Source organism: Motacilla alba, chromosome Z (genome assembly GCF_015832195.1).
Source record: "Motacilla alba alba isolate MOTALB_02 chromosome Z, Motacilla_alba_V1.0_pri, whole genome shotgun sequence".
Lineage (NCBI taxonomy): Eukaryota > Metazoa > Chordata > Aves > Passeriformes > Motacillidae > Motacilla > Motacilla alba.
In genome coordinates, this window is record NC_052046.1 from 75,261,405 (window position 1) to 75,274,975 (window position 13,571).

The window sequence follows — 13,571 nt, forward strand, 5'->3', positions numbered from 1 at the left end:
CCCAGAGCTGAGTGCCCAGGCTCTGCCCGTGCTGCTCTCCCTGCGGCACAGGTGGCACCTCCCGCGTCCTCCCCAAAGTGTGAGCAGCTCCTGAGCATCTCCTGTTCCTTCTGGGTAACCTTCTAAGCTCTCTGGGGTCACCTGCGAGTCATTAGCTCTGTCGACCTTCCCTTCTGTCCTTCAGAATGGAGAACCCCTGTGGTCACAGTGCCCCTTTCTGCCCCCTGCTCGCTAGCGCCGCCCAGCCGGTCTGGCCAAGCCTTTCTGCTTTGCAGCAGTGACAAACCACCCGCTGGGGCTTTTCCTTCTGGCTCACTCTGTGTGTGCTGCTCCCTGGCGCAGCTCGGGGCCCCCGCAGGGCAGTGTTGGCTCGCTGTCCCCTCCCTGTCCCCTGCGCAGGCAGTGCCGGGGGGTCGCCTGCCCGTGGGGCGCTCAGTGTGATTGCAGGGGGGACCCCGCTCCTGCTCCTGCAGGGCAGGGGAGGGTCGGCTGTGCCCCCAGAGCTTTCCAGGGTCCCTCTGGAGCCTGGCATCCTTCCCTCCCCGCCACGCTGTTGTCAGAGCTGTGCTGAGCTGATCCGGCCTCGGCAAGCGCAGGGCAGGGACACGGCCAGTGTTCAGTTTGGCATTAATTTAATGGCAGCACAAAGGCAGGAGAAATTAATTCAGGTGCTGGCATCCCTGGTGTTAGATTCCCTTTTCACCGTCTGGGTATGTGGCCTGTTTTGAGCGGTGCAGTATTAGCACGAAGGAAGAGTAAATAAATTTGTTGCATATTTATGATTCCTTTCTGGAAAAGCACTAGGCGCCGCGGCAGCCCTGAGTGCTTCAGGGCCGCTCTCCTTTCCGTGGGCTGACGCACTCAGGCAGCCAAAACGGGCATTACGGCCCCGGGAAGCGCCCAGCCTGCAGTTTCTGTAAATGCCCTGCCCCTGCCCTCCTAATGGAGCGCGGCTAAGTGATGCTCGCGGCGGCGGGCAGCATCCCAGCGGCCGCTGAAACCCGAGCCCGCGGGCTGCAGCATCAATTGTTGATGAGCCTCGCCGCTGCCCTGCCCTCCGCAGAGCGCTGCTGCGTGCCGCATGCCGAGCAGGACGGCGGCGACGGGCTCAGGGGACGCCGGGGCAGCGTCAGCAGCGCTGGGCGATCAGCCCTGCCCCGGCAAGGGCGCGGCTGATGAAGGGTTAACTCGTCCTGGCAGCCCCGACAGAATGAGGGGAACCTCTCCGGGTGCTCCGGCTGGGTGTGGCGTTTGTGGGGTCCCCCGTGGCAGGAGTGGATTTGACTCCATGTTCTTAGAAGGCTGATTTACCATTTTTTTTTGTTACTGTGTGATATTGAAGAATGCTGCCCTAAAACTGCCCTGAGGAATAGAGGAAGGATGAGGATGCTGCAGAAGGCTTAACAAGACATTAATGGAAACTTGTGACTTTCTCCTCAGAGTCTGACGCAGCCAAACGGTGATTAGTCATCAAGTAAAAACAATTCACACGTTGGATAAACAACATCCAACCATATCCCAGAACATAAAAGTAAAACATAAAAAGAAACATAACATAAAGTAAAACAAAACGTAAAAGTAAAACAAAACATACAAGTAAATCATAAAAGAAGCAAACAAAACAATGTTGTTTTCCTTTTTCTTTGAGGCTTCTCAGCTTCCCAGGAGAAAGAATCCTAAGAAAAAAAAAAAAAAAAAGAAAAAATCCAGAAAATATAATAGCAACAGCTTGGTAATTGGATGTGGCCAGGAGAGTGGTGATGATGTGATGATTTGCAGGCGTTCAGCCCTGCTGCATGCTGGCTATGCCCTCACAGGGTGACAGTGCCCAGGGAGTGAGGGGAGATGTGCAGGGGCTGTAAGCAGCATCCCTGCCCTGGCGCTGCTGGAGACAACCCCTGCCGGAGGTGTTGATGTGCTTGGGCAAGTTCAAGAGCCCAGAAGCTGGGCCAGGAAAAAAGCGCTTGTTGTTTTTTCTCCGTGCTGGCTGCAGGCAGCTTGGGCCCCAGGAAGGAGAGGAGCAGGGGTGGGATTCAGAGGTGTTTCATGTTTGCCCTCTGTCCAGAGGGCTGCGAGGTTTGTAACGCGAGGCAGAGCGCAGGAAACACAGCAGAGGTCGTCTTAGAAACAGCATTCCCAGCCCCGAGGCTCCCTGGACAGGGAGATGAGCCCTTTGGCTCATCCCAGAGCATGAGGAAGGCATGCTGAGCAGGAGCGCCGGGGTGGAGGGGTGAGCCTGGGCAGCCAGGGATGGGGGACTGGGAGCAAAGGGGCAGGCATTCCCTGCTGGGGAGGCTGGAGGGGATCAGGCTGCCCAGGAGGACAGAGGCCAGTCCCCAGACTGGAGGGATGGGATGGAAGAAAGTAAAGCTAGTGCAGAAGCTGATCTCACCCCTGAGGAGCTGCACTGTGCTGGTCACCAAAGACTGGGAGCAGGCCTGACTCTGACAGGCCACAGCTGTAACCTGTGAGAAGAAGAGTGCTGTAAGAGGGTGGGGTGGCTGGCTGGGAGGGGAACTGAGAGCTGGAGTTTGTGCAGAAGAAGGAGTCAGTGCTGTGAGGAGCTGCCCATGAGAAATCACCACGAGGGCACGGAACTGCAGCAACTGGATGGCAACACCAGACCCTTCTCCAAGCACCCAGCAGAGAGCTTCTCACTGAGGGGGCCCTCACCTTGTGCCACGTGCTTGGCACCCGTCTCAGGACACTCTGGTGGCATCCCCTCCTGCTGGGGAGGTGCTGGGGTGGCAGATCTCGGGGCAGGGTTTGGCAGCTCCCCGTGGCTCTGGCAGCACCCGGGGGCTGCTCTCAGCCTGGGGATCCCTGCTGCTGGCCAGTGCCTCTTCTGGGTGTTGTTGGTGAGCAGGCGGGAGGGCTTTGTGCTCTGAGTGCCTGCTGGATGCTGCTGGGAGCAGGACGGTGCTGCCAGGCTGCTGTGCTGCCCTGGCTGTTACAGTAAAGGCGCTTGTTGTGCTCTCCTCCTGTCGCTCTGTGCCAGGAGCAGAATCAGCAGCAGGCCCGGGTGCCGTGGAAGAGCAGGATTTGCTGCAGTGCAGCGCCAGGCAGAGCAGCTGGTGGCGCAGGCCGGCTGCCCCGGGGCCCAGCTGCTGCCTCTGTTCCGCAGGGCAGCTCCCTCCTGTTCATGCCCAACGTGCTCAAGGTGTACCTGGAGAACGGACAGACCAAGGCCTTCAGGTTTGAGAGGAGCACCACTGTGAAGGTAAGGGGGCTCTGCGGGCTCTTCCCACCACCCCAGCCCAGCCCAGCCCAGCAGCAAAGGGGCAGGCGGGGCCCCTGCAGCCCCCCGGCTGCACTGGGGCTCTCTGAGCTCCAGCCTCATCCTGGCTCGGGTTCCCTGCAGTCAGAGTGACCCCCAGAGTCCCTTTTTCCCAGCCCGATGGTCGGAGGAGGAGTCGGAGTTCTTCGGCTCTGGTTCACAGGGTTGTTTATTGTCTCTTACCTAAAACATTCCTTTTCTGACCCACAGAGCTCTGTCTAGCAGGTCTGTCCCAGGCACACTGCCCACCTCCCACGGGGCTGGTGCTGTTTTTTGTACTAAAAACTACGTGTATTATATTTACAACTCTGTTCCAATAGCTGTCACCTATGTTAGACAGTCAGTCTCTACTCTAAAGCAATCTAAAAGTGCCAACATCACCCAAATATTGGAGGTTAGGAAGAGGAAAGAAGAAGGAGAGGACACGCCCAAATCCCTCCATCTTGGGACCCCAAACATCCACTCTAAAAATCCCCAAAATTCCACTCTTCACCCTGTGACAACTGCTGTTATGCTGCTCAAACTTTTGTGACCTGTAATTCTCCATACAGAGTTAGAAATTTCCTCCATGGCTAAGATCAAAACCCCACGTGTGTCTTTGGCTGCTGCCAGGGTCTCAGAGCCCCCTGCCCGGGGCTCTGGCCATGCAGGACACCCAGAGGGGTGTCCTGGGTTCTGACAGTTCTGCACTGGTAAGGCCGTTCCCCTCTGGAGACAGGGGCACTGATTCAGCCCCTCAGCTGACAGAGCAGCCCAGAGGGAAGGATGCTGCTGAGCAAAGGCTGATCCTCCCTCAGGTCCCTCCCTGCAGAGCCATGGATCCAGCCCTTCCCAGACTGCTGTGCTTGCACACAGCCTGGCACACCTCCAGGTTTCCTGGCCTGATCGTTGGGGGTGCTCAGTGTTTGTGTTGGACGTGCTAGGATTTGGCCACGGCTGGTGGTCATAAATTACTGAAATTACTGAAAAAAAAAGAAAAAATTACTGAAAATTTCAAATTACTGAAAGGGCAGGTGGTGTCCCACAGATGCTGAGGGAGAGGCTCACGATGGACAGGCGTTCTGGGGCTATCAGGCTGAAGGGATGTCAAAGGGATTTCATTTATCACGCAGTGAAAACTTTCCTCAGAAAAGGAGGAGTTTGCCCGACTCGTTCGAGCCTCACAAAACCATTGTGGTCTCTCGGGCCAGTAAGTGTCTGCAAGTCTTTTGACTTGCAGGGTGTAGAAAAATGAAATAGCGAGATAAAGGAGGTGGAAAGGAGAGTTGTACAGAGGTGTTTGAATGCCTGTCCCCAGGGGTTTAATTTCCAAAGGATGGATTAGCTCTTTGTCCTTGCGTTGAGTTGCTCAGCTCCGACATGGAGCAAGTTTCCCCAGTTTTTGAGAGCAGCCCTCACGACTGCCCTCCAGAAACATCCAAATGAGTGAAATGCTTCCCAAGTTAGGTGTTTCCTGAAATTCTTCTGTGTTTTGAGACACCCTGGCTTAAAACTGAGGCGAGCCAAACATTTCTGCTTGCCTCGGAAGGCCTGAGTGAGCCCGAGGGCTTCTGTTTCCATTTTCTTTTTGCCAAAAGCAAACTTTGTTACTTCCATAACAGCTAGAATATTGGTGGAATTCTCCGTCACAAGGTGAAACACAGTGAGATGTGGGTAGAATCCTTACAGTTACAAATTCTCGAATTCTTGTTTATTGGAGAGGAGCGTCCCTCACAAGCTCCTTTTAGTTTTCCCAGCAGTCGTGGATTCACAGGCTGATTTGGGTTGGAAGGGACCTTAGAGACCGTCCAGTTCCAGCCTCCTGCCGTGGGCAGGGACACCCCTCACTTGCTTCTAGTCCCGTGTGACCCCCCCGTGCCCCGGCAGGACATCGTGCTGACGCTGCAGGAGAAGCTGTCCATCCGCAGCATCGCCCACTTCGCGCTGGCGCTGGAGGAGCAGTACAGCCTGGCCAAGATTCACCTGCTGCACGAGGAGGAGCTCATCGCACAGGTGAGCACGGCCCCCGTGGGCCCCCGGCCCTGCGCTGCCCCCGGGAGTGGGGCCACTCAGGGCAGAGGGGTCACCAGAGGGTGTGCAGGGGATACCCTCGCCCCCGACCAGGGGAGGGAATGATGCAGCTTGTCCATCGTATCAGAAGGGTAATTAATTAGTATATTATATTATTCTATATTATATTTTATTATTCTATATTATTCTATATTATATTATATTATTCTATATTATATTATATTATTCTATATTATATTATATTATATTATATTATATTATATTATGTTATTCTATATTATTCTATATTATTCTATATTATTCTATATTATATTATTCTATATTGTATTATATTATATTATATTATATTATATTATATTATATTATATTATATTATATTATTCTATATTATTCTATATTATTCTATATTATTCTATATTATATTATATTATTCTATATTATTCTATATTATTCTATATTATATTATATTATATTATATTATATTATATTATATTATATTACATTACATTACATTACATTACATTACATTACATTACATTACATTACATTACATTACATTACATTATTCTATACTATATTGCACTCTATTACATACATCTGAGCTGAATCTGCCCAGCTCTCCACTCTGCACACCCTGCCCACAAGCTCGTGGCTGTCCCCACACACACACACACACACCTGGCCCTGGCAGGCCCAGGAACCAAAATCCATCACTTTGGGTGAATAACCTCCACACTGCATTCTGCTGCAGCACAACGCAGGCACAGAAAATGAGATGAGAATTGTTTCTCCTTTCTCTGAGGTTCAGAGATTGTGAAACCCAGGAACATTCTTGGGAAGGACTGTGCCTTGCTTTTGCCTGTGAGGAGAAATGTGCCTGCAGGGGTGAGCTCAGCTCAGCCCCAGAGATGCCATCCGCTTCTGCCGCGCTGCTCACGCCCCTGGGAAGGCCCTTTGGGAGCATCCTGAGTGCCCCCACACCCCGAGCAGTGCCTGCGGGCTGGTGGTGCCCGGCCAGCAGCCGTGGGGGGCGTCCCTTGTGCCCCCTGTCACATCAGCCCGTCTGCAGAGGACTGCTTTGTGGGGTCTCACCCCCGGATTGGGGTGACCCCAAAAGATGGAAAAGTCTCTCCTCCAACCCGTGCCTTCAAAGAAAGACTCAGCAGTCCTCTGTTGTCTGTTCTCAAGGTTGTTTATTGTTGGTTATCTAAAGATTCTTCTCCTGAGCTGCTGTGGCCCGTTCAGCAGCTCAGACAAAGGCACACTGCCCTCCCAGGGGCTGCTGCCATCTTTTATATCACACATTACCTGTTACATGTTTGTACTTTCCCCCAATGCCTACTATCTATATTGAATGGTGACTGTCTACTCTAAACCAACCTGTGAGTGCCAACATCACCAAAGACATGGAGGCTGGGAAGGAGAAAGAAGGAGCACAGGGCACACCCAAATCCCTCCATCTTAGAACCCCTGACCCCCATGGACAAAACTTGGACCCCTGCGTGCAAGGCTTAAAACCCCCCCTGTACAGCACTCAAAAGCCCTTCCTTTCACTGTGTGACTGCTTCTACTACAACACCTAAACTTGTGTGACTTCTTGTTCTTCCTGCAAAGTTGGTAAACTGTTCCATGGGTCAGATTCAAGGCCACAGGGGTCTCTGGCTGCATGCCAGGGTCTCAGATGCTTCTGACCTGGGTCTGGAACATCCGAGACTGTCTGTGGGACATTCTGAGTTCCGACGCTGCTTGAGCCTGGAGCAGCTTGCAGGCAGCTGGGCATCACCTCCGTGCTCACAGTTCCCTGAGCAGCCAGAGCGTCCCCCCCGGGTTGAGTCAGAGCTGTGTCCTGTGAGCCCCTGGGCTGCTGCAGCCCTGCAGCCCTGCCTGCTCAGCGGCCCCAGCTCCGTGCTGCTGGGCTGGCTGGCTGGCAGCCCGCTGCAGAGGGGCCCGGGGGTCACTCAGGGGGTGCCCTGAGTGGGGAGGGACACGCAGGGATCACCCAGCTCGGGTCCCCCAGTGGCTGGTGCTGTCACACCGCTGAGCACATGGGTCAGGGGAGTTCTGCTGGGCAGGACCTGCCCGGAATAAAAGATGCTGATGGGCAACTCGGAGCCTTGACATTGCACTGACATTGCAGGGGTGACTCAGGGGTCTCTTTGGGGCTGCTGTGGCTCCAAAGCAGAGCAGCCTGCCCCTTCCCCTGCTGTGCTCAGCCAGCCCCGGAGCCTCTGTCCCGGTGGCACCGCAGGGGTTTGGGATCAGCGGGATTTAAATGGGGCCTTGCTCTCAGGGGCTTCAGGGCTACTGCAGGCAGAAGGAAAAACCAGACGAGGAGTCAGAGAGAAAGCTACAAGCACCAGCAAAGTCTCCTTGTGTTTGCTCAGGGCAGCCTGCACCCCTCGCCAGGGGTGTCCAGCAGTTCCTGTGGGTCTGCAGGGCAGGGGCACTCCTGGAGGCAGGGCCTGAGCTGTGACAGCCCCTCTCTCTGTTGCAGGTGGTCCAGAAAAGAGACTCTCATGACTACCGCTGCCTCTTCAGGGTGTGCTTTGTCCCCAGGGACCCCCTGGAGCTCCTGCAGGAAGACCCGGTGGCCTTTGAGTATCTGTACCTGCAGGTGACGCTGGGGCTTAGGCGTCCCTTCTCACCCCACCCTCACTCTGGCCTGAAACCACAGCTCGAGACCTCAGACTGGCTCAGCTCTGCGGAAATGCAGAGCACTTAAAATCAGGGTATTACGTTTGGGTGTTTCGAGCCAGGTCTAATGAGCTCTCAAAACCAGCGTAATGCACCCAAGACAGCTCAGCTTCCCTGGCAGGCATAAAAATAAGCAGGGTGGCTTCTGCTGCAGCATTGGAAACAAAAATGTTTAATAAAGGGCAAAATAACAAACAGAAAAAAACGAGCCAGGTGCAGCAGGTTGTGCTCCTGGTAAAACCCCTCACAAAAGTGATTAGCCTTATTGTTCTCTTTCTGCTAAATTGCCCAGGTGGGACTTCTTGGCTTGTCTCCAATTAGCTATCCTTCAGTCTGAGGTGAAGTCCCCTGGGTCCTATGAGGTGGCTTTTCACCTAATGGATGAGAGAAACTTCTGGGCTTCTTTCCTTTTTGGGGGACAAAGGATGGTTCTGTCGCTCTGTCCACAGGGGGCACGTTCCTCCATCAGGGGCATTTCAATTCCGTTTGCCTTCAGCTCCTGAATCAGCTGCGGTGCCTGGCTGGGGGTCCCCCTCCCTGGCTGCTGGCCTGACTGTGCTGTGTTTGCCCCAGAGCTGCAGCGACGTGCTCCAGGAGAGGTTTGCCGTGGAGATGAAGTGCAGCGTGGCCCTGCGCCTGGCGGCCCTGCACATCCAGGAGAGGATCTCTGCCTGTGCCCAGCCGCAGAAGGTGTCCCTCAAGTACATCGAGTGAGTGCTCGCGCTGCCTCCCAGCCTGGCGGAGGCAGGAGCCCCCCAAAAGTGGCCTCGGCTCGTGGTTGGCTCTGCACTGGAGTCCAGAGGGGCTGCAGCCCCCAGTGCTGCTGGCTTCAGGGCAGGGTGGCCTCGGGGGCTCCCTGTCCTCAGCCCCGACTGCTGGAGGGGTCCTGGGGTCAGGTAAAGCTGATGTAGAGACTTCGTCATCAGAAGGCATGAAAAGACACTTTATTATTAGAAATCTACAGGTTTCATAGAAACAATGGTGGGTTTAAGACTTGATTGGCCTTTAGGAGTTTTTTTTTTTTACGCTGTTGGTGAACTGTGAATGGCACGCTCTGCAGAACCACATTTGTAAACAATGGTTACAGACAGGGAGATAATAATTGTTTTAATTCTTTCTTCCAATTTCTAGAAAGCTTCCCAGGATTTTCCTGGCAGAGCTGTGCTTCACAGGATATGCAGTTGCTACAGACCCCCTGAGCTGCCTGAGTAGCCCGGGCAGTGAGCCCTGGGTGTGTCCCGAGGCACAGGGAGGGTCTTCTCTGTCACAGGGCCTTGAAACTGCAGATGCCTCACGCAGTGATGGTCGCCCGGGCTGCTCCTGCCAGCCTTGACTGCAGTGCCCGGAGAGGGAGGCTGTAGTCATCAGCCTTGCACAGCCAGTGGTCTCTGCACCCGCCAGGAATGCCTCCCTGGGGCAGCGGCAGATCCGGTGAAGCACTGGGATCTGTGGGGGAATGACCAGAAAATGCTTTCAGAGGGAGCAGGTGTGCCCTGCTGCACGCTGGGGCTCTTGGACTGCTCCTGCCCCAGAGAGGCCCCTGCTCCAGGCAGCAGTGACAAGCTCCCTGTTAATTACCGGGCACTGGTGAGGTGAGCAGGTTAATTACCGGGCACTGGCTGCCTCGTGTGCGGCCAGATGTGCCCAGCTGTGTGCAGGGAGGGGCAGCTGCACTGCTCTCACCTCACAGGTGAGTGAACTCTCCGGCAGCACACCTGGCCCGTGCTCTGGGTGCAGGGAGCTGGGCGTGCTGAAGTGTCACCATCTTGTCACCAAGGCAAGCTGCATGCGAGGGCAGAATCTCCGTGCCCCGGGTGCTGAGGGGAGGTGGGGGCTGTCCTGCTGTGAATTCTCTGCTGTGAAACCGTGTGAAAATGGCATTCTGTGCAGCCCACTGGCAGGTGCAGGCAGCAGGGAATTCCAGGGCGTGTCACAGCCCCCAGGGCCGCCTGCTGCCTCTGCCCTGAGCTGCTGGGGCTCAGCGTGGCTGGGACACCCTGTTCTCCCTCCCCTCTTCCTGCCAGGAGGGACTGGGGAATCGAGAACTTCATCTCCCCCACCTTGCTGCGGAACATGAGAGGCAAGGACATCAAGAAAGCCATCAGCTACCACCTGAAGCGGAACCAGGTGCTGCTGGACCCTCGGCAGAAGGTAGCGTGTGCGCCCCTGGGTGTCCCTGGGGCTGGTCCCTGCCCCTCACGCCGTGCCCCAGCTCCCTGCGCGGTGCTTTCCGCGCTCCCTGGGCGGTGTGGGGTGCTCCGTGGGCGTGGGGTCCTCAGGGCAGCCAGGACTTGGGAGAGGAGGTTGGCAAGTCTTGACTCCGTGTTTCAGAAGGTTGGTTGATTGTATTATGAGATATATTAAAAAAACTACACTACAGCTACACTAAAAAGAACAGAGAGAAGGATGCATTGGAAGGTAAGGCGAGAATAGAAAGGAATGAACAACAAAGGCTTGTGATTCCCAGAGGGTCCAAGAGCTGCTGCATCCTTGACTGGTCATTAAATAGAAACATTCAACAATACCAATCAAGGAAGCACCTGCTGCATCCCACACCAGCAGATAACAATTTGTTAACATCTGTTCTTGAGGCCCTTTCAGCTTCTCAGGAGGAGAAAATCCTGACAGAGGGATTTTCATAAAATATCACAGCTGCACGTGGGCACCTCAGACTGAGCTGGGTGTGCTGGTGGCAGCCGGGGCCGTGCCCCTGCCCGCAGCCCCTGTTTCTGACTGTGTTTGCTCTCTTGCCAACGAAGCACGCGCCGAGCGCAGCCCAGGTGCGCCTCAGCTACCTGCAGATCCTGGGGGAGCTGAAGATGTACAGCGGGATGATCTTCAACGCCACCATGATGGTAGGAGCTGTTTCTTTGTGTCGCTGCTGTGGGCGCGCTCTCCCCGTGCCCACACTGCCTCTCCCTGGGGTGCCGTGGTGGGTGCTGCTGAGGGGCTGTGCTGGAGAAACTCAGCCTGATTCCGCTGAAGTGTCGCAGCCCAGACCAGCCCAGTGTGTTTTTCTGACTGGGAGCCGTCGCTCTTGCTCTTCAGATGAGCCCTGTCCCTGCTTTGTGTGCTATAAAGTGCTTGGGAAATCTGGGCAGGCTTCAAACTCCTGAGAAAATACTGGAAACCCCTAAACCTCGCTGCAGAAAAGACCTCTTCCCTTTTCACAAGAGGTTTCTGGGGCTGTTGATTTTCCTGCCCGTCCCCAGCTGGGTCTGTGCTGAGCTGCAGAGCACGAGCTGTGTCACACAGGGAGCCGAGCAGGGCTGGTGGCCCTGTACCAGGGCAAGACCTCACCCCTGGGGCACAGTGATGCCAAACTTTACACCTACGCGTGAATTGCACAATTTCTGCCAGATAATATCTGCGTTAATCCATTCCCCTTAAGTGTCTCACCCTCACAAAAAGCACTGGCACTCCTTCCAGCCCCAGAAGCGTCTTTGTGAGTTCCTACCCTGCAGCTGCAGCAGGTCTCGCCGGGTCTCTGAGGGGACACCTGGGCCCCAGGTGACACTGCTGACAGTGGCCACCTGCTGCCAGCCACGTCCCTGCCTGTGCTGCACCCCGGGGCACGGCAAGCTGCTGCTGCCAGCTGGGGAAAGAGCAGGGAGCAGGCTCCTGTGGCAGCAGCAGCAAGGAGAGGCAGTGCTGGGATGCCCACGAGCTCAGGGGGCTGAGGGGGCCCTGCCCAGCCCAGCTGAGGGGTCCCTGCCTGTCGGAGTGTCCCCCAGGTCAGGGTGACCCCGAAAGGTGGAAAAGTCTCTACTCCAACCCGTGCCTTCAAAGAAAGACTCAGCAGTCCTCTGTTGTCTGGTCTCAAGGTTGTTCATTGTTGGTTATCTAAAGATTCTTCTCCTGAGCTGCTGTGGCCCGTTCAGCAGCTCAGACAGAGGCACACTGCCCTCCCAGGGGCTGCTGCCATCTTTTATATCACACATTACCTGTTACATGTTTATACTTTTCCCCAATGCCCATCATCTATATTGAATGGTGACTTTCTACTCTAAACCAATCTGTGAGTGCCAACATCACCAAAGACATGGAGGCTGGGAAGGAGAAAGAAGGAGCACAGGGCACACCCAGATCCCTCCATCTTAGAACCCCTGACCCTCATGGACAAAATTCAGACCCCCCTGTACAGCACTCAAAAATTCTTCCCTTGACTTTGTGACCGCTTCTGCTTCAATACCTAAACTTTTGTGACCTTTAATTCTTCACACAGAGTTGGTAGTTTGTTCGTTGGGCTAAGATCCAAACCCCACGTGTGTCTTTGGCTGCTGCCAGGGTCTCAGAGCCCCCTGCCCAGGGCTCGGGCCATCCAGGGCAGCCAGAGTGGTGTCCTGGGTTCCGGCAGTGCCCCTCAGGGTCTGCCCTGTGCCCCCACAGCTGCAGGACAGGGAGTCGTACGTGGCGCTGCTGGTGGGAGCCAAGCACGGCGTCAGCCAGATCGTCAACAGCAAGCTGAACATCGTCAGCAGCCTGGCCGAGTTCCCCAGCATCAGCAGGGTGGAGCTCAGCGAGGACTCCGAGCGGGTCAGCACCGTCAAGATCTACCTGCAGGACCTGAAGGTGAGCGGCCGTGGGGGCCGGGGGCCCCCTGCACCGTCAGCTCTCCACAGAGGCTGCGGGTGTGGCCAGGAGAGCAGTGAACACACCTGGGAGGGAAGGGGTTGGATAGCTGGGTGTGCAGGACGAGGGGAGAGACGTGAAATCGTGACTCTGTGTTGCAGAAGGCTGGTTTATTATATTATGATATATATTATATTAAAAATGCTAAACTAAAACTACACTAAAAGAACAGAGGGAAAGGAATCATCAGGAGGCTGGACAGGAACAGAAAGAAATGAATAACAAAGTTTTGTTATTAACAGCTGGTTTGTGATTGGTCATTAATTAGAAACAACTGCATGAGACCAATCACACAAATCCACCTGTTGCTGTTCACAACAACAGATAATAATTTTTTACGTTTTGTCCCTGGGGTCTCTCGGCTCCTCAGGAGAAGAAAATCCTGGCCAGAAGGATTTTCATAAAATATCATAACTACAGGAAAGCTCGTAGGGAGAACCAAAAAAAATACTGGAGAGGTGTCGCTCTTCCTGCTGAGGAAAAGTGATGTTTTTCCCCCATCAGTGAGATGCAGCAAAGGCACAAAAGGCAACAAAAATAAATTACTCTTCTTTGTGCCTCCTTGTTGAGGCAGAGGGGGCGCCTTGTCCTCGTGCAGCCTGTTCCTGCTGGCTGTGGTGCCAACAGTATTTGTTTACTCCAATCTTCTTTACTCTTTTCTCCCCCACACCTCCGAAAAATAAACCAAAACAAGGTGCTTACTCTGCTGCTGGAGTCCAACAGTGCCAAGGACCTCGTCTGCCTCATCGCTGGCTACTACAGGCTCCTTGTGGACGCAAACGCCTCCGTCTTTAGCTGGGGAGAGAAGAAGCAGCAGCTGCACCGTGTCTCAGCCGAGGAAGGTTTAAAACACAGCCTTTTCTTGGACACGGCACAGGGAGGAAGGGGTGGGTGACCCAGCTCCTGGGAGCGGCAGCCCGGGGCTGTGTGGGGGCACCTGTGCTGGGTTCAGGCTGCG

General features: G+C 54.7%; 1 protein-coding gene across 1 annotated transcript in view; it reads left to right on the top strand.

Moving 5' to 3' along the window:
* FRMPD1 (FERM and PDZ domain containing 1) overlaps positions 1 to 13,571 on the top strand; it is a 32,625-nt gene that overhangs the window by 13,226 nt on the left and 5,828 nt on the right. The window contains exons 8-15 of the mRNA XM_038125928.1: positions 3,125 to 3,220; positions 5,144 to 5,269; positions 7,782 to 7,901; positions 8,555 to 8,691; positions 10,006 to 10,132; positions 10,741 to 10,836; positions 12,371 to 12,553; positions 13,308 to 13,455. Coding sequence (XP_037981856.1) covers positions 3,125 to 3,220; positions 5,144 to 5,269; positions 7,782 to 7,901; positions 8,555 to 8,691; positions 10,006 to 10,132; positions 10,741 to 10,836; positions 12,371 to 12,553; positions 13,308 to 13,455 — 1,033 coding nt within the window. The remainder of the gene's footprint in view (positions 1 to 3,124; positions 3,221 to 5,143; positions 5,270 to 7,781; positions 7,902 to 8,554; positions 8,692 to 10,005; positions 10,133 to 10,740; positions 10,837 to 12,370; positions 12,554 to 13,307; positions 13,456 to 13,571) is intronic.